The following is a 21,243-nucleotide window of genomic DNA, read 5'->3' as shown; positions in this document are numbered from 1 at the left end:
ATGTGTATGTTGAATTCCGTTTGCACGGTACGTAGCCAGCCGTGCTAATCGGAGGTGCGAGAGAAGGACAGCAAATTGAACACAAAAAAAAACTGTTCTCACGAAATGAGTTTTCAATCCAGATGATTTAAAGCGCGCAGCCCCAGTGGCTTCCTAATATTAGAAGGAAGAGCGTCCCAGATGGCCACAGAAGCGCATCTGAAAGCGTGTGACGCTGTGACCCTCTTTGTTCGACTGCCAACCCAAAAGCCTCTGTGGGGATGACCAGAGTTTCTGTGATGGTTTATGTTCCTTGACGAGATGAGCGAGGTATTGTGGTTCATTTGTGGCAAGCACTTTGCGTGCAGTAAGTGCGACCTCATAAGTTGAGACATGTGGGAAGAGAATTAGAGCTCCGGATAAATGACAACTCCCAAGGTTTCACACGCCCTTTGTCATCGTAACACATTTGAGAGGTGCACACGCAAACTGCAGGGTTTGCCAAGGGTGGACGTGTTTTGCTGATACGGAGAACCGGCAACATTCATCTGGTGGAAGTTAGAACCAATCCAATGTGAGGCCACATCGAGGTTGGTTTCATGAAGCCAATGCAGCGGTGGGTGTTATCAGCATCGAAATCATGGTCGACGTCACAACTGGAGATGGCTTTGCCAAGGCGTAGGGCGTATAATGAGAAGAGCAGAGAGGCTGAGGATGGAGTTTTGTCTTCCCTCTGCGCTTACCATCACGAGTCACTGTCCAAATCACTCAACCACTTGCTTGCCGCGACATCGAGGTCAATCAACCCTTCCATTCTACGTTTTCGCTGCCGTGTAGCGCAGCCCTCGACGGCGTGGACAGATGTTTGTTGTGCCGCTTCGCAATCACACGTGCATGTGACGCGCACACCAAATGGTGCCAAAACAGCGTGGCAAATGGACCGGAGCGAGACAAAAGGGTCTTGTGGGACACCATCGTGTGGAGGGGGGGGGGGGGGTTTCTCCCTTGGAGGAATACAGTCTGTGAATCGGAAAGTACGAGAGAAATGAAATGTTACGAGAGCTAATGGCTGAACCAGGAGAGAAGTGCGCCTGAGATGCCAGCGTAGTTCTGGAGACACTCAAGGATGATGGAGTGGTCTGTGATGTCAAGAGCAGCAGAGGGGTCGAAGTGTACTCGGAGTCACTGCGTTCCATAGTTTGGAGAAGATAGTTTACCCGCGTGTAGCAGAACAGTTTCAAACGAATGGCTTTGACAGAAACCAGACAACTGAGTTGTGGAGACCATGGAGGGAGAGGAATTTGGGAAGATGGTATAAGATACGCTGTTGTTTGACTTTTCCAAAGAAAGGGAGATTTGGCATAGGATGGGCATTTGCAGGATGTTGGGGTATAGTGTGGATATTTTCAGGATGGGAGTGACCGCTGTGGTATTGAGAGATAAGGAAGCAGAGCAGCATGAAACGGAGGCATTGATGAAGCTGTTGAAGTACGGGTCTGGGATGGTTAGGCAGTGAGGGAGGAATTTGGTAGAAGGAGAATGCCAAGAAACTCTGGGCTCAATTCCTGATGATGGACATCCAAATTCCCGACAATTCACTTTGCCTTCATAGTGAAGCAATGGGACGTGTTTTGTATGTATGTTGAAGTTCTCTTGCACCGTACGTAGCCAACCACGCTTATCGAAAGGGCGGGGAAAGTAAAACAGCAGTTCTATAAAAATTATTTTCAATCTATATTTAAAAGCGCATAGCTGCAGCGGCTTCCCAATGTCGGAAGGAAGAGCGTTCCAGACGGCCGCATCTGAAAGCGCGCGACGCGGTGATCTTCTTTTGTTGAGATGGTTAGCCAAAATGCCGCTGCTGCGAGGATGACCGTATTTCGCGTGGTGATTGTTCATGCTCCCCTTTTTGTCGTGGTTCACACCGCATGAAATTACCAGAGCTGTAGCACGGGTGCCTTTGACCACGCGGAGGCCATCGTGTGTCCCAAGTTAATTAGAGCGTAAACAAGTGAGAGGCACTTGCCCTCTCTCCACGGTGCCCAAGCTAGCACCTCTCCAACCCCACAAAGCCTGCCATTACTTGCATTGTCTGATTGTTCATCGCCACTCCAAACAAAAGAGGAGGCGATCAAATAGCGGCCCGCCGAATTCCAATTTCGAACATCAAACAGTTTAATGCGTCCTCGATTGAGACAAAATCACGTTGTGTGCAATTACCCAGTGTTTGGACAAAATAATGGAACGCGGCTCGTGGAGAGATGACCAAACACACACTTTCGGTTCGAGTCCTGTCTTCAATTTTTTTTTATTTCCTGCGAACCATAAAGATGTTGTCAGCGTCGGTGCAGACAAATTGCACCCAACGGTGAGACCACAGTTGCCGATGCAAAAAGTTGGCCGCGATCTTTCCGCGTACATCAACTACTCGCCATGGCAGTCTCGCGCTGTTGAGACTTAATCCTTTGAACCCTCTCCTCTTCTCTGCAACTCCTTGCGCTCAGACAAATAAAATCAATAAACGTAGCCAGAGAAAGAGAGAAAGAGAGAGCGAGAGACGGGCTCTTGGCCGTTGAAGCCTCCCCGTCCATAAATCCGGAGGAAGAAAAGAAACTCCTTAAACCTCGCGGTGAATACGACGCCACGTGACGAAGTCAATCGCGCGTGCGTTTTTTATATTTCGTTGGTGGGGTCAGTACGCTCGTACGGCGTTGCTTGCATAAAGTGGCACAGCTGGCCGAATCTCTGCTGGACATTTGTTGGGAGGGAGGGGGGGGGCGGAAAGCTTTACTGCTCATCGGATTCCTCCAGTATGAATACATATTTTGATTCTGTTGGCAGGGTGACTCTCCGTCCTGGAATGGTGCGGTCACTCTTCTCGTCCCACACATCTGCTCCCGTACCACACGCAGTCAAAACATTCAAAATAGTAATAAGTGTACATTGTCTGAACACGCGTAAGGCAGGACTAGTAATTAAAATGTATACGTGTCCTGGAGAACCGTAATGGAGTTTTTATTGCGTAAATATTTCAAGTTATCTCATTGCATAAATAGGCTATAAATCGTAAGCACGGCGTTGCCATTTGATACGTTCGAGTGCAAATTCAGCCGCGGAATGTTGTTGGCAGGTATCGAGCGTGCGTGCCAATGCCAATCAGACAACGAGCCAAGGCTAACGTCCCCAAAGCCAGCGGAGAAGACACCTAATGAGGAGGCTACCCACACCATTACGGACATCGCGTTGAGGGTATGCGTCCTGGGCTCTCGGCCAGGACACGATTCTCCACGTGCATCGCAACCATCCGTGTTGCGTGGTTCAATTAAAGCCAGCGATGCTCCCTCCCGTCATGTCGATGAGCTTCAGCGCAGTTAAGGCTGCTGCGGCTATTTGTTAATGGAGCCTTGGTGAACGGGGCTGTCTCGAGGGGCTTGATCCCAAGCCATGCCTTGCCGTACATTAAGACGTGGACAGTCTGTGCGCTGAGCTTGGCACCGCTGGGGTTGAATGCAGGCATGTGATTAAAAGCACATTTCAAGCGTGGTGAGTTGATGGTTTCAGCCCGGTCACCAATGACTGCACACACACACACACAAAGACACCATTAGATTTGGGGGTATGTGCTTAATTTGGATACATTCCAGTTCTGAAATTAAAACATCGGATTCACTGCCATGCGACAGTCACGCGAGGGTGGGTGGGAAAGCGCCGCTCTCTGCTGTGTGGGCCAGAGGTCACTTGAATGGATCTCAGAGGTTGATCTGTAATATCCGCCTCTGTGAGTCGTTCCCCAACAGGAAGAGTTTCACCGCCTCGTGTCACTACGCCCATAGAAACCATTCGCATCGGAGTGGGAGGGGGGGGGGGAATGACAACATTTTTAACAATAAATGTAAATAATTCACGATAGGTACCCGTAGACCAAGCGGCGACCAAATTATGCTCGATCTTGTGTGGCCACGAATATTGCCCCCGCCCAACCCACCGTTTCCCTTGCAGGGTCTGTCGTTTTACGTAAAATTCCATTCTTTTTTGTGAACAAAAATAAACATTCTCCCAATAACACCATATTTAGGCGCTACTGCGGCACGGCCTGTTTTGTTTGGCTTCTTGTCTCAATGTTTTCATGAGGCCAGTATAGTCTTAATTGTTTGTATGTTATGGATATTAGGCGATTATAAAACTCGAATTAATTTCAGCCGGGTGTATTCTGATGGGAAACATATTCCTGCACGCTGGGCACCACATCAAGTACGTCTGATTAGCTCGGTTAGCTACGTACGGTGCAGAAGAAGTTCAACATAGCTATGTACAAGTATAAGACATCTCGCTGTGGCTGTGGCTACTATTAGTCAAGTGCCTACTCCAGTCTACCAGCGACTCAGAAAATATTAATTGAGAAATGAATCCCTGATTTAAACTACACGCTATTAGTGATGAGAGTGATGATGATTGTCAGTAACCCTTACACGTACACTACTTTGTTGCGTACATACTTAGAAAATACATTTAGTATGGCGCCAAAATGTCTTTATATGTTGAGGGTACTTTAAAAACGAATACTTTCGTATGAGCTGCCAGCTTTAGATTTCATCGCATGATTGGTATGGCTTATTGAAAATAGAAAAGCCACCTGATCCACAGCTTAACATTGGAGACGTAAATACATCAATAAAGAACTCGCTGCATGGCATCTCTCTCGTAATAGCAATCACTAGAGCATGACCCACATGTTTTTTTTACGTTTTTCTTTCTTCAAATTAATTAAGCTTCAAACTTGCGTTGGACAGACCTGCAAACACGTCAGAGGAAGGTGCTACAGGATAACACGCAATCACTACCGTGGAAGTGATTGTGGTTGTACAATTCCTCTCCACGTACTGATGATAACTTCTTCGCGAACTGAACTCAAGGAAGTGCAGAAGCTCCCAGGACGTGGAGAGAAACGACAAACACCGTGCCAAGGAACAACAACAGCACGCAGTACACCCAGAACCACATCGGAAGACCTGCGAGAGCTATTTTTTTTATTGCGCCTTTAAGCACGCACTTAATCCGATGTAACGGGCTGATGATTGGTGTTCCAACTTCCCTAAGGCTCTCAATTTGGCACCTCCAGCCCAGAGTCTTGCTCAATCACACTTAGCTGCCCATCGCAATTTCAGACCCCCCCTCCCTCCTGCCGCGCGCGCCGCCTCTCATCCCCCCCCCCACCACAATCTTATTCAAATTGTACTATCGACATCGCGCCATCGGAAGATGGAGATGTACATTTCGTAACTTTCGCAGCCAGCAGTGCACACAACCCTGTATGAGACGAATGGCCAGGGCCGGGACGAGACAAAAGGTATTTGGGGGCTCACTTTTTGGAGAAGACTTTTATTTTGTTTTGCCCTGCACAGTAAGTGTCCGCCGCATACCAATGTACTCTCCTTCTAAAATCAATTATACAGGATACCTCTGTTCACGCTATGAATATATATATTATATACACTCTGCAAATAATGTTTGTCGGGTACGTTTTGTTGAACAGAGCAGGAATAATCTGAACTAAGTCGTGAGCCGCAATTAAAATAACGTTTTTTGGGGGGGGGGGGTTGCAGACATTGGTGACCAGCGTGCAACCATTAACTCGCTACACTTGAGAACGGGGTGTATTCTATGAACTATAAACAGTTTTTATTTTATTTAAGCAGCTAAGGCCCATTGCACTATGTAGCTCTTTTTCAGAAGCGACCTGGCCACAAATGATCGCTCAACAAAGTGGCTTATCACGTGCAAATGTATTACAGCCAAATACTTTAAACGCACGTTTCTAAATGTGGAGGGATACTCCGGAGGAAGATCCACGCGACCAACAAACTCCAAATAGACAGCAGCAGCAGCAGGCGTCAGGGTCAGGATTCGAACCCACGACTTCCTGCATACCAGGTGAGGGAGTTAACATCTCACCACAGTCGCCGGCTGAAAGGTTGATCCGAATCCAGGATTTCTGCTGTGCCCGCTTAGTCCTGACCCCTGAGTGAACTCAACTCGATATCACATTTGACGTTGTGCAGAGTGAAAACACCTCTGACATCTTGTTCTGCTCTCGTCAATACAAATTTTCATTTTGTACAGACAAAAAAAACAATGTATGAATAACGTCACGTTCTGGTTAAATTTCGATGGAAAAAAAATGTGTGTGTGTGTATCTATATACATTAATTAACAGTGAAAACGTTTCGGGGAATTGCAAATGTCCTACAAGCGAATGGCTCTGAATGTGCCAGGACTTGTCAGATCTCAATAGCTGAGCACAGTTGAACCTGGTTAGTACTTGGATGGGAGACTGACTGCCTGTGAATGGCAGGTGCTGTAGATTTGAGCTGCGAGGTGGCTGCGACGCGCTGTCATTGTACAACAATGGATTCGTGAATGTGTCCGTGCAGATTTACGAGCGTTATCTCCTTGTGCGCATGGTAGGGAGTGCTATCGGCAGGCGAGAGATGGATTGGTTACAATTCAGGACGGTGATGGATCTCGACTGCTTGGTAGAACACCCATCCAACAGCGGATTGATCCTGGCTGGTGGTGACAATGCCTATATTCATCTCTTCTCTCCCGCATCAGCCACACACGCATCCACTCTTGAATGGAATTGCCAAAACAGTCCCAAATGCATGGACCCTCCTGAAAATTACCATCGAGACTCACCGAGGCTTTCCTGGGTAAATGTCAATGAAAGGGAATCACCTCGAACAGAAGTGTTATCGTGGAACGGTTACTCACATATTGCATGTAGGTCAGTGCCGGATGAAGCTAGTGCGAGGTCTGTAGCATATGTTATAAAGGGGCCATAAATAAAAAAAACACAAATATTAAAACACAATTTCTTTTTTACTTGCATCGTAAAGTAATTGTATTTTTTCATTTGCTATACAGCCAGAAAATACCACAAACCGCTAACCTTTAACACCCAGTCGTTCATAAAAAGTTGAAGGCGCTATAGTACTATAGCAATAGAGCAAGTACAGAATCACTGAACCGGAATTGATAGCTTGAAAGCATTTTAGCGCGGGCCCTTTGAAAGCGCAGGGCACGTAGCGTGTGTAGCTACTTTAGCTACGAGGATAATCCGGCACTGATGTCGGTGCCTTGCGACAGAGAACGAGAGAGAACGAGAGAGAGCGAGAGAGTAAGCGAGAGAGTCAGCGAGAGAATCAGCGAGAGAGTCCGCGAGAGAGTCAGCGAGAGGTGGGGGTTTTACATAAAGCTAAGTAAAAAAAAATTACGAAATGATGAACGAAGCAAAGTGCCGAATACACCGAGCATCTTCTTGTTTCCACTGATCGTAAAAAATAAAAAAGAGACGCAACGAGAGGAGCGAGCGCGTCGTCACCCAGCCACGTGGAGCTGCAGCGTCCCCGCGTGGCCGCGATTAAAACCGCGGCGGTGCCACGCGACTCGCGCAGCAGCGGGGGGGGGGGGGGGGCGCCTTTCCTGGGGGGGGGGGGCGGTGGGTGGGGGGGTACCGGCCAGAGACTCCGCCCAGGACCAATAAAAGCTAAATAAATAAATAACTGTCACCTCCAAAATCCTCCCCGCCACCACCACCACCACCAACCCCCATCACAAGGCACCACAAGCCTCTCCCAGTCAAAGCAAAGCCCCTCCTATCCCATCAGAGCGCCGCCCTCCAACACCAAATTCACTCGCGCTCGCTACAAGTTCCAAGAGCCGGCGTCGGCACCGTTAAACGCACGCGGAACCTCCTCCTCCACGCGTGCTTGCGGGTCAGCTACATTTCGAGGGTTCGTGGGGTGGGGGTTGGTGTTGGTGTTTCCACCAATTTTCCAATGGGAATGTCCAGGGCTGGAGCCAGGGCAAGATCCCGTGCGGGATGTGCAGCCCTGCCCGCTGCCCTCCTGTGCCTGGCCGCTGCCCTCCTCGGCTGCGCACGCGGGCTCAGCCGGGATGAGCTGCTGCAGCACGGAGAGAGGTCGGGGGACCAGGTGCTCCCGAGCGGAGACGACGCAAGCTTCGGACCGCTGCGGTTCGCTCAACCCCTGTTCCTCTACTCGACGCCCTACAGCGAGCTCTACGTGAGTATTACGCGAGGAGGGTGCGCGAACAGCGGCAGCGAGCCCGGAGCCCGCTGCTGCTGATGCGCATTACGCAGTCTTCGTGTAGGGAGCGCGCGGCGCGACGCCACAGCGCACGCGGCGCACGGGAATCAATGAACGCGTTCGCGAGAAACACTGTCAGCCCTGCGCCGCAGCAACAGATTGCGCTTATCTGGCACAGGTCGATGTTCACATTTTGATGAGTGTCGTCGTGGTTGCTGGTGGTTGTGTTGACTTTTGTTTCGTTATTGTGCTATCGACCTTCTGAGAATATTTTTTTTAGATATATATCTATTTTTTTTTTAACGATGGATAAGAACGCAGCGCCGGGCTTGACTCTCTGTCGAGTTGGCAATTATGGCGCAAGCCGGTAACACGGTCGAAGCTCTTCGCCGGCACTTCACACAAGCCACGGATACCGACCGCGCTATTAGTGACGAGCGAGCAACTTGTTGACGCTTGTTCGCCAACGCACAATACACAGACCAACAGCAGCAGCAGCAGCACTGCGAGGTCAGGCGAGACGCCTCCTCCTCCACCACCATCGCTCCACGAGCCGCGCTCGTGCGCACGGATGCAGCGGAGCGCAGCGCTCTTCATTGGGCGGCCAAGACCTGTGTGGCGAACTCACTGGCGAGATGCGTGCCCTTCCGCTTGCTCGTACTGGGCACGTTTACCAATTACCACTCTGTATAGCACCGAGCTGCTGCGCTGAGTGTGTGCGTGTGTGTAAACCAACCCACAGAGTAGTAGCCTTCGCCATGCCTATCGCTCACTCACGGTGCAAGGCATGGCATAAATATTGGAGGAAGAAAAAAAACCCAATCAAAATTGCGCGCGCACGCTCGCGCAATTATAAGTTTTGGCTGTTGGATTCTAAGAGGTCACACAGCAACACACAAGAAGAGGGGTTATCGTTCCATGTCAGGCTGCAGCTGCCTAAGGAATCGTTAACAACGATACAGTGCTAACTTACAGACATTGGTGATGAACGACTGCCCCAGCATGCCGTGCGTCGAACCTGGGGGGTTGTTTGACCATGTTTTAGCATGCTGGTCTGGGAATCGAACCCAGGATCAGGATTCATGGTGCAGCGTGCGATTCACTGCCCTATCGCTCCTCCCCCAACCCATCATACGCACTGCGATAACTGTAGAACATCGTTTCTTTATGTAAATTAAAGCCAATGTCATTTTCTTGCTTGGCCTTTTTGATTGGTGATTTCATCGCTATTCTTTACGTAACGCGCACGAACGGAAAAACCCGATCGCTTAAGTTGTAATTCCCGGATATACCAACTGGCACCGACCAGCGTGTGAAGCATGGTCGACGCGATCATCCAACAGTCGATTGGCGGGGGGTAGGAAGGGAGGGAGGGAAGGAGGGAGGGATGGATGGCTGCAGATTCACGCGCAGCGAACGCTGCGATGATGAATGTGGAGAAGCCTCGCTGCTCCTCCGCGGGCTTGAGGATCGCTCGCTTTGAATGCGCTGCGCACGCACCAGGTCCCGATTCCAGCGGGCACGGCACGTGCCGTGCTTCAAGTCATAACGCGTGCGGATGAACCAGCAAACTTCCAAACTTGGATAACATCTTGGCCCCAACTCAAAACTGCGTGGGACTACACACACACGCACACATATCTTTGTTTTAATTGAACGTAAATGCGGGCGGTTGTTAAGAGCCTCAATAAAACGGTCTGTCGACCTATCGCAAAATGCGTTGGTTTCACCGTTTGAAGTTCCCTTGAGAACGCATTGCGTGCGCATTGCTGATCTTATCCGCCTCCTTATTAGGAGGAACAAGCCTCCGAGCTGATGCGGGGGAGCGCGGGCATCTGGCACTCGTTACGCATGCGAGTGTCCAGCGCACAGTCGGGGCAATAGAGGGTGTCTGGGACGTTTCACACACAGCCAATACTCTCGAAGCCGACACCTCCCTTCTCCTTCTGCTTCTGCTCGACCTTGCTTGTATATGTTTTTCGGCATGTTTTTTTTTGTTGCATCTCTCTCTCTCTCTCTGCCACTTTTATCCCCATCGTGCTATCGGTGTCACAGGACGAAATATGCATCGGTCCATATCCGTCGCAGAGTGATGAAGCTCTTTGTGCTACAAAATGACCCACGGAAGTGGTTATTACAGAGCTAGGACATTTACATCCCACACAGCAGCATTTTCGCACCCATCCTGCACATGTGCGAGACTGACAATTGAGCCCAACGTTTACATTGTCAGTGCTGGAAATTGGCGAGATTAGGTGCAGAACCACACCTCGTGTGATGGGGTTTGTTGTTATTGTAATTTTTACTCCATAGGAATATTCAGGGAAATCATCGCCCACACCCCCCCCCCCCCCGCTGCCATTACTGCGAAACATTGACAGAAAACCTCCTGAAAAAGAGTCATGAGATTCAGTGAGAATTCCCTGGATGAAGAAGCGTCAATAGTCATCTGAGAACCCGATTGAATCACAGGCAGCTGCCTGGATTTGAATCGCTATCGTGTTTTTGTATTGTTTTGTTTGGTGTAACGTTCTCACCCGCCCCCTACTGGACATCTGTGAAAAAGAGCTTCATAGCTCATCGGATTCCCCCCCCCCCAGTATCAATACAATATTCTGAACCCAGGATCTCAGCAGCACCGGCTCAACGCTCTGTGACCTCTGAGTCACCCCGGCACCTCTCGCTCCTGTTAACCCTGAGCTTAATCTAGAATCGTGAGTTTAATTCAATTACTCACGCGGATATATGCATATTTTAAAATAGATAAGAATACACGATAACAATGTGAGCAGAAGATATATTTTGTTATTACATCTGGTGTCAATGTACTAACTTCAAAACGATTTGTCAATCCACTGTTCTATATCGGTCATAGGGGGTTGTTTGACTGCACTTCATCACTTCGCTCGGTGTGGGTTGAACGATGCGGGTGGGCGTTGGGGGTGTGGTGGGTGCGGGTTCAGATATCGCTCACCACTGATGTAAGCCATCAGCGGGACACAAACTCAGCCTGGTTCCTTGCATCGTACATGCATGAATCACCACCTCCCACCTTGCCTCTTCCCCAGATTCAGATTCCAAGAACACAGGATGAGATGTTACTATCCTTTGTGCAAGCACTTCCAAGAGTTCATGAACAGTGAGCCTGGTGAAATTTGGGGAGCGCATCGTCAGTAGTGAACCTTTGGTTCCTAGGGTGTTTCGGCCTTTCACACCATACACCCTCCCCAAAGGCGGCCAGCGACAGGGTGATCAATCCTACGCTTGCGTCCCATTCCCAATTAGTCATAGGAGTTGCCTTGTTGTTGATAGCCAACATCTCATAGTAATTATTGTACATATCGAGCCCATTGTCATGGCAGTTATTTGACCATACTTCACCACGCTGGTAAATGCTGGCTGGTGAAGGTGGGGAGCATCGATGTGAGAGCAGGGGAGCATGAGGCAACTGATGATGTTGCTGCTGCTCCATTGCCTGCTGTGTGGCCACAACATAGACCTGTTCTACACTGTGGTCACCCATCTAGTACTGTCCAGGCTCAAACTTGCTTAGCTTCCGAGATCTGACCACGTCGGTTGCATTCAGGGCGATTTGTTCACAGGCACAGTAATTCTATATTGTGTCAAATATCGTTGTGCTAGAAACGAAATCAATCTGTTGGTTTAATATTAACCCATTAAAGCTTCGCCATTGCTACATTATTTGTATGAGCTCAATGCATAACACGAGGAGGACACAATCCCCAATATACTAAAGAACTGGCCGAGGACGTAAAGCAGCACCCTCATGAAAAGGGCCTTGACTTTGACATGAGGCGGCGTCCCTGGGTTTATAAAAGAAGCAATCACACAAACAGGAACAATACAATGATCGAATGTAGCCATTGTTGGCTGTCCTCCAACGAACATAACGCAGGGATACCGAGATTATCCTCACACGCTCTTCTACTGTCCAAACGAGACCTCAATTCATCAATAAGACCTGAAGGAAATCAAACTCCGCAGCGCGGATCTAAAGGAATACAGAGGCGTTGCGAATTACAAATCTGAATACCAGACTTGACCTGCCATATGCTCCCTTGTACAATGCAGCGGCAAAGCAGAATTACTGCGACGCAACACGCGTCGAGTATTTATATCGCTTTGTAACAATCAAACAGAAAGTGAGCGGTCGTTTGTATGCATAAATAGTGCATGTTTCTGACAGGCAAAACCTTCACTGTTGTGCCTGATTGCTGGCTGGGCTGGGCCATCTGCACTGCAGGGTTACTCCGGGGTGGTGGTGAGGATTGTGGGGGGGTGGGGAGGGGAATTGTCAGTCATTTTTTTTTCATTTTCCAAAGGCCACGTGCTGTACGAGTGACACCCTCACAGGCCAACCCCCGAGAAGGAACACAGGCGGACGGACTGTGGTTGTTTTTTTCTCTCACCCCGGGGCTTCAACACAACTCTCGCTCGCTGCGCCTTTCGCGAGATGCGCGCACGGCAACCCGCTCCGCGGTTTTTTGTCCCTTCCCCCCCAACCCCACCCCGCGTAAGCGCACGTCACGAAGAAAAGAGGGCCTCATTTGAACACCGACGGCGGATTGTTTTGTCGCGAGCGCAAACTACCACGAACGCGGCCGCTATCAAATGCAAACGTCGTGTGCCAGAGTAACGCGCCGGCAATCAGCCGCAGGCAGCATCGTCCGGGGGGGTGGGGGGTGGTCTTGCCGTGCAGTGTCAGGCACAATGGGTGCTGAGGACAACGACGGACACGCGTGTACGTGTGTGTGCGTGCGCGCGTGTGTACGTGCGTGAGTGCACGTGTGCGTGTGTGTGAGGAAGGGTATGAGATGTGGAGTTTGGTGGAGGCTCGGCGGTGTGTGTGGGGGTGAAGTTAAAGGAATAATGTGTCAACATTCCACGGTTTTGAAGAAATCCATAACCCCGAGTGCTGCAGCAGAGATAAGGCGTCAGGGCAAATGTGCGCGGTGTGGTAATGTGTATGCTTTGGCATGTGACCCCTACACCATCACAAGGACCTCACTGTAACCGGGATGATACATCTCAGTTGTGCATCCAGGAGAAATATGTAAAAAAGCACAACATCTAAGTGTGTGTGCGTATCGCATGTATATGCATTTTTCTTTGCATAATTTTTACATTTTACGTTTTTCTGTCATTGCCTTCCCATCTTTTTCTTTGAACCCTGTTGCACTCAATGGCTCGCAAATGTTTTTTTGAATGCCTCAGAAAATATGGGCGGATGGTTTTTTGTTCACCCTTTCTCTCCTTTGTTCAAGAAACACTCGCCGTGTAATTTCATGGCTCAAAGTCCATCCTGCTCAACCACAACACATTTTCCCCTGTTCCAGAAGTCCACGCTCTTCATATTTTTTCTTCACAACCGCTGCGCGCGCTTTCAAACTCGAACAAATAACCCACGGCCGTAAGTTTCCCCCGCATATTCATTCCGGATAATGTGTCCGTCACACCGTGCCCTTGAGAATAACCTCAGATCTGAGCTCAAATGACTAATGCGGCTGGCATCATCATTACCCTCTAATTAAAAGTTGCGCGCTCGCGCACACACCCTTGCTGATTGGCAATCCACCGCCCACCAAAGGTCTCGCGTCGCTCGCGACTCCGCGGGGGGGGGGGGGGGTGGCGAGGGACTCAAGCGGGTCGTACGTTACGTGGGCTACCCCGCCACTCTTCCGGCCTCGGAGCCCGTCTTTTGCTGCTGCGGTGGTCACTGCTCCACGTGGCCTTGGCCCATCGAGCTTCTCGCTGCTGCTGCTGCTGCGCGTTCAGCAACTCGGTCTCGGCCAGACAGACTCGCTCACCTCGTCCATCCCAACGCCTCCGCTGGTGACCTCGTCAAGGAGCGTAAACGATCACGCAAACTCCAGTAAATCCTGTGTAACACTCTCACGACCAATATTATCCATAATAGAGGTTTGTGGGTTAGATTGCGTAATTATTATGAAGGGGCCATCCATTAAGTACGTACGCATGGAGGGGGGAGGGTGGGGGGGGGTTAACCCAAATGTGTACCGCTTGCCTATGGGGGGTCTGCTGACATTGTACGCATAGGAAACGGGGGGAGGGGGTGTCAAGCCTCGATAATAATTTGTCTACGTCGGCCTTCAACTGAGTCAGAGAGTCCGGCGGTGGACTATCTGTTTGCTTAAACACGTTCACATAATTCATCCTTGATCGTTTCTGCGTGGATTAAATATCGGCCGTTCGATAGAATTCGGGGGGGGGAGGGGGTTGGTGCGTCAAGCTGTATGTACGCAGGTGGGGGGGGGGGTAGGGGTGTAAAAAGTCCGCGTGCGTACAGGGAGGGGTCAAGTTTTGACAGATTTTTGCGTACCTACTCAATGGATGGCCCCTAACGACAGATTAATAATGTCGTCACACCCGCCATTACCCGACGCAGCCAATTAGTAAGGTTTGTCTAACCCAAAAACCTTCATTCCAGTCATCATCACAGCAGCGGCCTTTTGCTAACCATCGAACAAAGACGGTCACCGCATCGCGCGCTTTCAGGCGCCTTTCTGCGGCCGTCTGGAACGCTCTTCCTTCCGATGTTAGGAAGCCACCGAAGCTATGAACTTTTAAATCTAGATTGCATATTTTTTCAACTGCGTTTTGTGTTTCGTTTGTTCAACTTCTTTTGCATCTCCGATTAGCACGATTGGTTACGTACGGTGCGAAAGAAGTTCAACATACACACATATTTCCCACGCTGTCTTCAACCACTACCATCACCACCAAGCAGGCCACAACACTTCTCTTTCTGCTTCTTCCCAAGCACTGCACGACCCGGGGATTTCCTCCCACCGAGCTCTTCCATATCCTTGCTCGACTCAAGAAATGTACGAACTACTCATTCGTTACAACTTTAAAAGTGCTCTGTATTGCTCGATGCTTGCCGTTTTGGGCCTGTGCTGCACAACTGAGATTTAAAACAATAAAAATAACAACGCTTCTGCTCTCACCCGACAGGTGGGTACGAACGGAGTGCTCTCGCCTCTGCCGCTGCCGAGCCAGGCGCAGTACGTGGACGAGGGCTTCCCCACCAACTTTCCAGCCATCGCCCCTTTCCTGGCCGACCTGGCCACGTCGGCGGAGTCCCAGCGCGGCCGGGTGCTCTTCCGGCACGAGAGCGTGTCGGCCGCGTCCACCCAGGCCCTCTGGAGGGCCGGGGAGATGGTCCGCTCCGCCTTCCCGGCGCTCGTGGGGTTCTCGCCCGGTGAGATTGTCGTGGTCACGTGGGACCAGGTGGGATCCTACCAGGAGCCCGATTCGCACAAGGTCAGCCACGCACGCACGCACACCTTGAACGTTTGAAAGCTAACGATAATTGGCTTGCCATGGATGTCCGACGTGTCTTCCTTCTCTGGGTCGTACCGTGTGTCGTTCAGCACGACGTCTGACGTTTTGCTTCGCGCGCTGGGAGATTCTTAACCCTTTCTTGTTCCGAGACGTCTGCGAGTTGCAGGGTCGGTGTCCCGTTCACCGCTCCACCTCGGAACACACAAGCGGTTCAGCGTTAATTTTATTCAGAGAGACGTAGCGCCAATGTTTTTAAAGTCATTGTCCTTGCCACAGAGAACTGTAGCGACACGACCACGCTCTATGACAGCTGGTGCCAAACTGTGCCACACGCCCTCCCGCATGGCCTTGTGGGAGCCTCGCTTCGTCTAGCGACCTGAAGACGTGTCGATAAAATGATTTGATTTCATTTTAATTCTGATGCCGCATGTGTACACACGTCATCGGAATGCAATCGGAATAAAGACTGAAGACGTACACGTACGTACTCGTGTACGTCATCGGAATGGGAAAGGGTTAAGCGGTCTTTAGAAAGCTGAATAAGCTCCCAGCATTGTGAATCGAAGCGTCCGACATCGTGCCAAACAACAGGCGGTACAACCCAAAAAATACTTCGGTGGGCTGTACAGCATAACTGCGAAAACCCTACACCGTTGCTTGCAACAGTTTTTTCTATTCAGTAAAAAAAACAACAAGGCTTGATGCTCATTGCCAAAATTCAGACGTTTTTCAAAGAACATCTGGCAAAATTAAGAAGGGAGGGAGTTGGGGGACACATTGTTGTGTATTAACAGCAACCATTAGGAACCTTTTAACAGAGAATTACCTAACTTAAGGGCTAAATGTCTTTCACAGCAAGCGTGACACAAGCCTTTGCTCTTGTATAATTAAACCCCACAGGAAAATGTTACGGCAGGCCACAATAAAACGATATTTTAAATTACTTTCGCAAAAAATATACACGCGCGTACAGTGCACGCACTCTCGCAGCGATGCGCACGTAGTATCCCCGTGGAAAAGAGAGAGGAGTGCGCGGCACATTCGGTACGCTCCACCTGCGTTGCTTCACACGTGCCGACGTGACCGCGCAGGTGTAGGAGATTGAATTTGAAGGGTTCCTTTTTTTGTGTGCGTGTCGAGCGTGGCGGCAAGGAGTTGAACCGCTTATGCTCGTGTCCCCTGCACGAGTCATTAGCTCTGCTCCCCGCGGTCTATCATCAGCAGCATTTGGCGTGCGGCTTCGTGCGTGCGCGCGCGCGAGAGATGGCCATGCAAAGAGGTATTTCTTGCCTCGTCGCCGCATTGCGTGCTGTTTGCTAAGCAGCAGCAGCAGCCCAGTGCCCAAGAGGGGAGCGCGTATCTGTTTACATGTGTCAGGGCCGATACACGTCTGCAACAACGACAGCAAAAAAAAAAATTTAAGGAATAGAAACAAATAAATATATAAGGGATCGAGTAACGGGGGGGGGGGGGGGGGCTTGCGCGTGGTTAGATCCGAGAGCGATTTTGAAATATCCATATATGGCTGAGTTTCAGCGCTCAGGACGTCAACGTTTCGTTGTCCAGGCTCGTACGAGCATTAAATTGCCTCTGACCGTGAACAAATGTGTTTCAAAACCAATAGTGGTTTATATTCGGGGATAGATCAAGAATGTTTCCTTTCATAAAAAGGATTTCCTACGGAGTTGGTTGATAATAAAAGTATATGTAGAAAAAGTTGCTGAGGGGGGGGGGGGGGAGGCGAGTAGGGATAGGGGGGGTGGGGTCAGGCAAAGTAAACGAAATCCTCTTAAATGAATAAAGGGCCACAAGAAGAATTTTAAAGCGGCAATTCCGCAGGACCGCGATCATCGGCGAGCAATTTTGCCCTCGCCAAGCGTGCCCGCCACTATAATCCCCCCCCCCCCCCACCACAAATCTGCAATTCAACATGCAAAGCGTGGCCGCTTGTTGCTCCCAACGTATCGCCAGACGGACGAGACAAAGACGCCGGCGAGTACGTCGGCAGCATCTCTGTCCACACTTTCGCACCTTCCGGGCAAGGAGCGTGCACACCCTCGCGTCTGTGTGCGTCGCTCCGGGGCAGTTTCAAGCGGGAGTCACGAACACCGGCCATCCCTTCTCGCCGGGATCGCCGCGCAGAGAAGAGCCTAAGTGGAGGCGGCCCGGCCGTGCACAGCTTTCCGTCGGCTTCGGCGTCATTCGCCACGGGAGGGAAAATTGCTCGGTTCGCCGATGATGGGGGGATCAGCTTTTTATCGCGAGGCGTAAAGCGACGTGGAATTTTAGGCTGAGCCCACCCCCACGAGTGAAACAAACCAAAAAAAAAACCTCAAGGATGTGAATTTTGCCTGTTTAATTTTAAGCATGAGATCGGCTGTAGTCGTGCCAAATTTCAGATTGTATAGCTCTTGTGGAGCATTAGAACTGACATCGGTCAGCCACGATTGTCAATATGTATGGCACATGGTAATATTGCGTTGTTTACATGTATGTTGGCGTGTACATGTGCGTGTGTGTGTGCGAGACGTTATGAAACCACATATTGCTTTGTTGCTCATCGTCAACAACAACCGTGACCATGATTAAGTCCTCCCTCCACCCTCACCATCGCTCTTGAACCCACGATGCCACTCCTGCACAATGGCTCATCTCATCGCTCCACCTCAGCGGTGATCATCCTCTCTCGGCGGTCCGTTCTCTCCCCTTCACCGCCATTCCGTCACCAATCTTTCTCCGTCCGTTCCGGTGATGTGTCCTCAACAGTCAATACGATGTCTCTCCCATTCGCATTCGTTCGTCGATCCATGCGTTTGCCTTTCTCTCTCGCTCCGTGCAATTCCCAGCACGCATATCCCCGTGCTTCTCCCGAGCACTTTTCGGCTTTTGTTTAACGTTCATTGTCAGAGTCCACGTCTTTTTTTACGAGCCGCACGTCGCGGGCAGGTAGTACGTGCCCACTGCCGGATTAAGGCACGGGGCTTTCGGGGCTGCAGCCCAGGGGCCTCCGACAGCTGGAGGCCTTTCAGAGATTAAGTGAAAAGTTATTTCATACTATTAGGTTTCTTCGGTAATGTCACGTAGGTAAAAAAAATAAAATTAAAATTAATTAAAGTGATAATAGAAATAAAATAATATAATAAAATGCTTCTATTATTACTTTTATTATTACTTTTATTAATTTTTATTTTAAATAAATAAAATAACAATTTATAAAAGTAATAATAGAAAAGAATAAATAATAAATATTTTATTACTTTTATTAATTTTATTTTAATTTTCTTACCTACGTGACTTTACCGAAAAAACCTAAGAGTATGAATCCTTGCAGTCACGAAAGCTTCAAATCTAGAAAAAGTTATTTCATTTGTGAATGCTGAATTGTATTTGCTGTTAGCCTTGTAAAAAAAGTACGTTACATTTTTCTTTAACTTTGTTTTTCCTTTTGAAAATATTACCGGGGGCCTCACACTACCTCTAGCCCAGGGGCCTACACAATCTTAATCCGGCCCTGTACGTGCCGATTGAATTTTGTGAAAACCTTCTGCTGCACATGCACCGGCATGTTGCTTTTCACTTTATATATTTAAATCGGTTGCACAGAATTGCTATTCTGGAACGAATACCGACTGCGTATGTTGTTCCGCATGACTTTGATGTTTATCAAGTGTAGCTTTCGAGGAAAGTGATTTTGTGCGATCGTGCATATTTATCCTGCTTGAAGTAACGCATATCACGCCCCTCTCAACGATGCTTAAAGACACACCAACACGGCAATGGGCTCACATTATTAGATTTAGGTTATTTTGTATCAAGAGTGATCCAAATTGTGTTCACAGTACATGTGAACACAATTTACTGCGCCGGTGCAGACGGATGGGTGAGTTTAACACTCGCACACACAGACTCGTAATTCACACGTGTGCAAGAGCGTTATGGTTTCAGTGGAAAAAAAAAATTCCTCCAGTGCCCTGTTAAGCGCCGAACCTGGATTGGCTGTCATGCTTCACACTATATATGTTGCATCCAGCTATTCATCTTCTGGGACCGAATGGCGATTGGAGTAATGCGTGTGTGTGCAAAACCCCCCCACACACACACACACTGCCACACAACCACACTGCCACACAACCACACTGCCACACAACCACACAAAGACAAAGACAAAGATCCCCCGTATAGCCTGAACAGACTGTAGGGGCAAGTGCTGTTAGCGAGCACCTATGAAGGCCGGAACGGTACACGAGGGGGTGGGTGGCCAGCACCACGCCCGACCGCCTTTGTCTCCCTAGTGGCCATGTTTACACACCGCACCAGGTACTCATTTTAAGGCTGAGTCGACCTAGGGGAGGCCCAGGACCGGTTCAGATAATCGTCACTGGTGTTAGCCGTGAGCGGGAATCGAACCCGGGTCGCCAGGTTCATAGCGCAGCGCGCTAACCGCTACACTACCGCTCCCCACACTGCCACACAACCACACACACACACACACTGCCACACAACCACACACACACTGCCGTCCCAGTACTACGGGGCATCTGTTTAAAATGTTCCGTCAGAAGGGTGGCCTCGTGGCCTCGGGGTTAGAGCGTTGAGCCAGCGCAGCTGAGATCCCGGGCATCGAATTCTGGGATTCAGTCGCCCGTTATTGGATTGTAACACAAACAAACAACAAAAACAATCGTAATCGGAAGCGCAGTTGTGGAGAATATAAGTTACGCTATAAATAAGTGGACAGAAATACTTACATTTTGTACGTGCAGAGACATTATTAAACTGGGAACTCAAGTGTAGCTAATTCATGGTCTCTACCCAGTCTCAAATGACTGTGCCCAAAAAAAACACACACTAAATGTGGGTTTTCACTAATTTGAGCAAAAATTACAGCTTTAAGAATGAAAAAAAACTATTTAGATTTGTATCCAGCACCCTTTCCAGGGCGTATCAAAGGTGGATCAAGAGACCCCGACAAAGGGATTTCAGGAGGAGCTCTGCAACATGATCACTCGGGGGTGTTCTCTCGCACCAGGTGGTGCACTGCTCGCTCTCAGAGTTACGAATGGAAATTTGACTTGACGCCGATGGTACAATTTGAATAAACTGCGATTGGGAAAACTATGAAAATGGATAACCTTAATCTTAAAGGGTTTAAGTGTTTCTCTGTATAACATTCACCCCCCCCCCCCCCCCCCCCCCATAAATGATCAGGATTTAGGCACTGGATATTGCAATACTTTACATGTACGTGTTACGTAAAACTACAGCTGCGAACTTCATGCAAAAAAGTATATGGTGGAGAATTGTAATTTTCATTTAATTGGTAGGCAAAGAAAATTAATGGGTGCAGTGAATTTCTCAATATTCAGTCCATTTTCCCAGCTGGTGGGCATTAGCCCCTCGTGTCTCCCGGCGTAGTGAACGGCATCTGCACGGACTTTTTTACGGCTTTTATTCTAGGTTTAATATATTAAGTTCAATTTCTGTCGGTTTCTAAAACGCGGCGGTGAAATCCATTCGTTCTGCACGCTGAGGGTGCTCGTCAGCCGCACTGCTTTATTAAATTGGGTCTCATCGCCCGAGTTCCAAATTCCACCGAGTTTGCACCAAAGAACTCGACTCGTTCCCTGCTGTTTCCCTGTCCCCTGCCGCCTGTCCGGCACAGCCCCCTGCTCCACTTCTGAAATGACTTCACGTGGATTCCTCCCTTTCATAATGGCAACCGCATTTTGTGACAATTAGCGAAAAGCCTGAGTAAATAAAGTGATGGATATTATGATCGATTATGGGCGATGACAGTGATGATGGCAATTGGGATGATGATGTTAATAGT

At 49.3% G+C, this 21,243-nt stretch overlaps 1 protein-coding gene across 1 annotated transcript in view; it reads left to right on the top strand.

The window, feature by feature from the left end:
• Positions 1 to 7,595: 7,595 nt before the first annotated feature.
• LOC133352821 (nidogen-2-like) overlaps positions 7,596 to 21,243 on the top strand; it is an 89,470-nt gene continuing 75,822 nt past the window's right edge. Inside the window, 2 exon segments of the mRNA XM_061568743.1 lie at positions 7,596 to 8,063; positions 15,084 to 15,392. Coding sequence (XP_061424727.1) covers positions 7,818 to 8,063; positions 15,084 to 15,392 — 555 coding nt within the window. The 5' untranslated portion in view covers positions 7,596 to 7,817.

This window comes from Lethenteron reissneri, chromosome 41 (assembly GCF_015708825.2).
Source record: "Lethenteron reissneri isolate LAM-NWPU_2019-01 chromosome 41, ASM1570882v1, whole genome shotgun sequence".
Classification (NCBI taxonomy): domain Eukaryota; kingdom Metazoa; phylum Chordata; class Hyperoartia; order Petromyzontiformes; family Petromyzontidae; genus Lethenteron; species Lethenteron reissneri.
The sequence above is the reverse complement of the archived record's forward strand: the minus strand, read 5'-3'. Positions and strand labels throughout refer to the sequence as shown.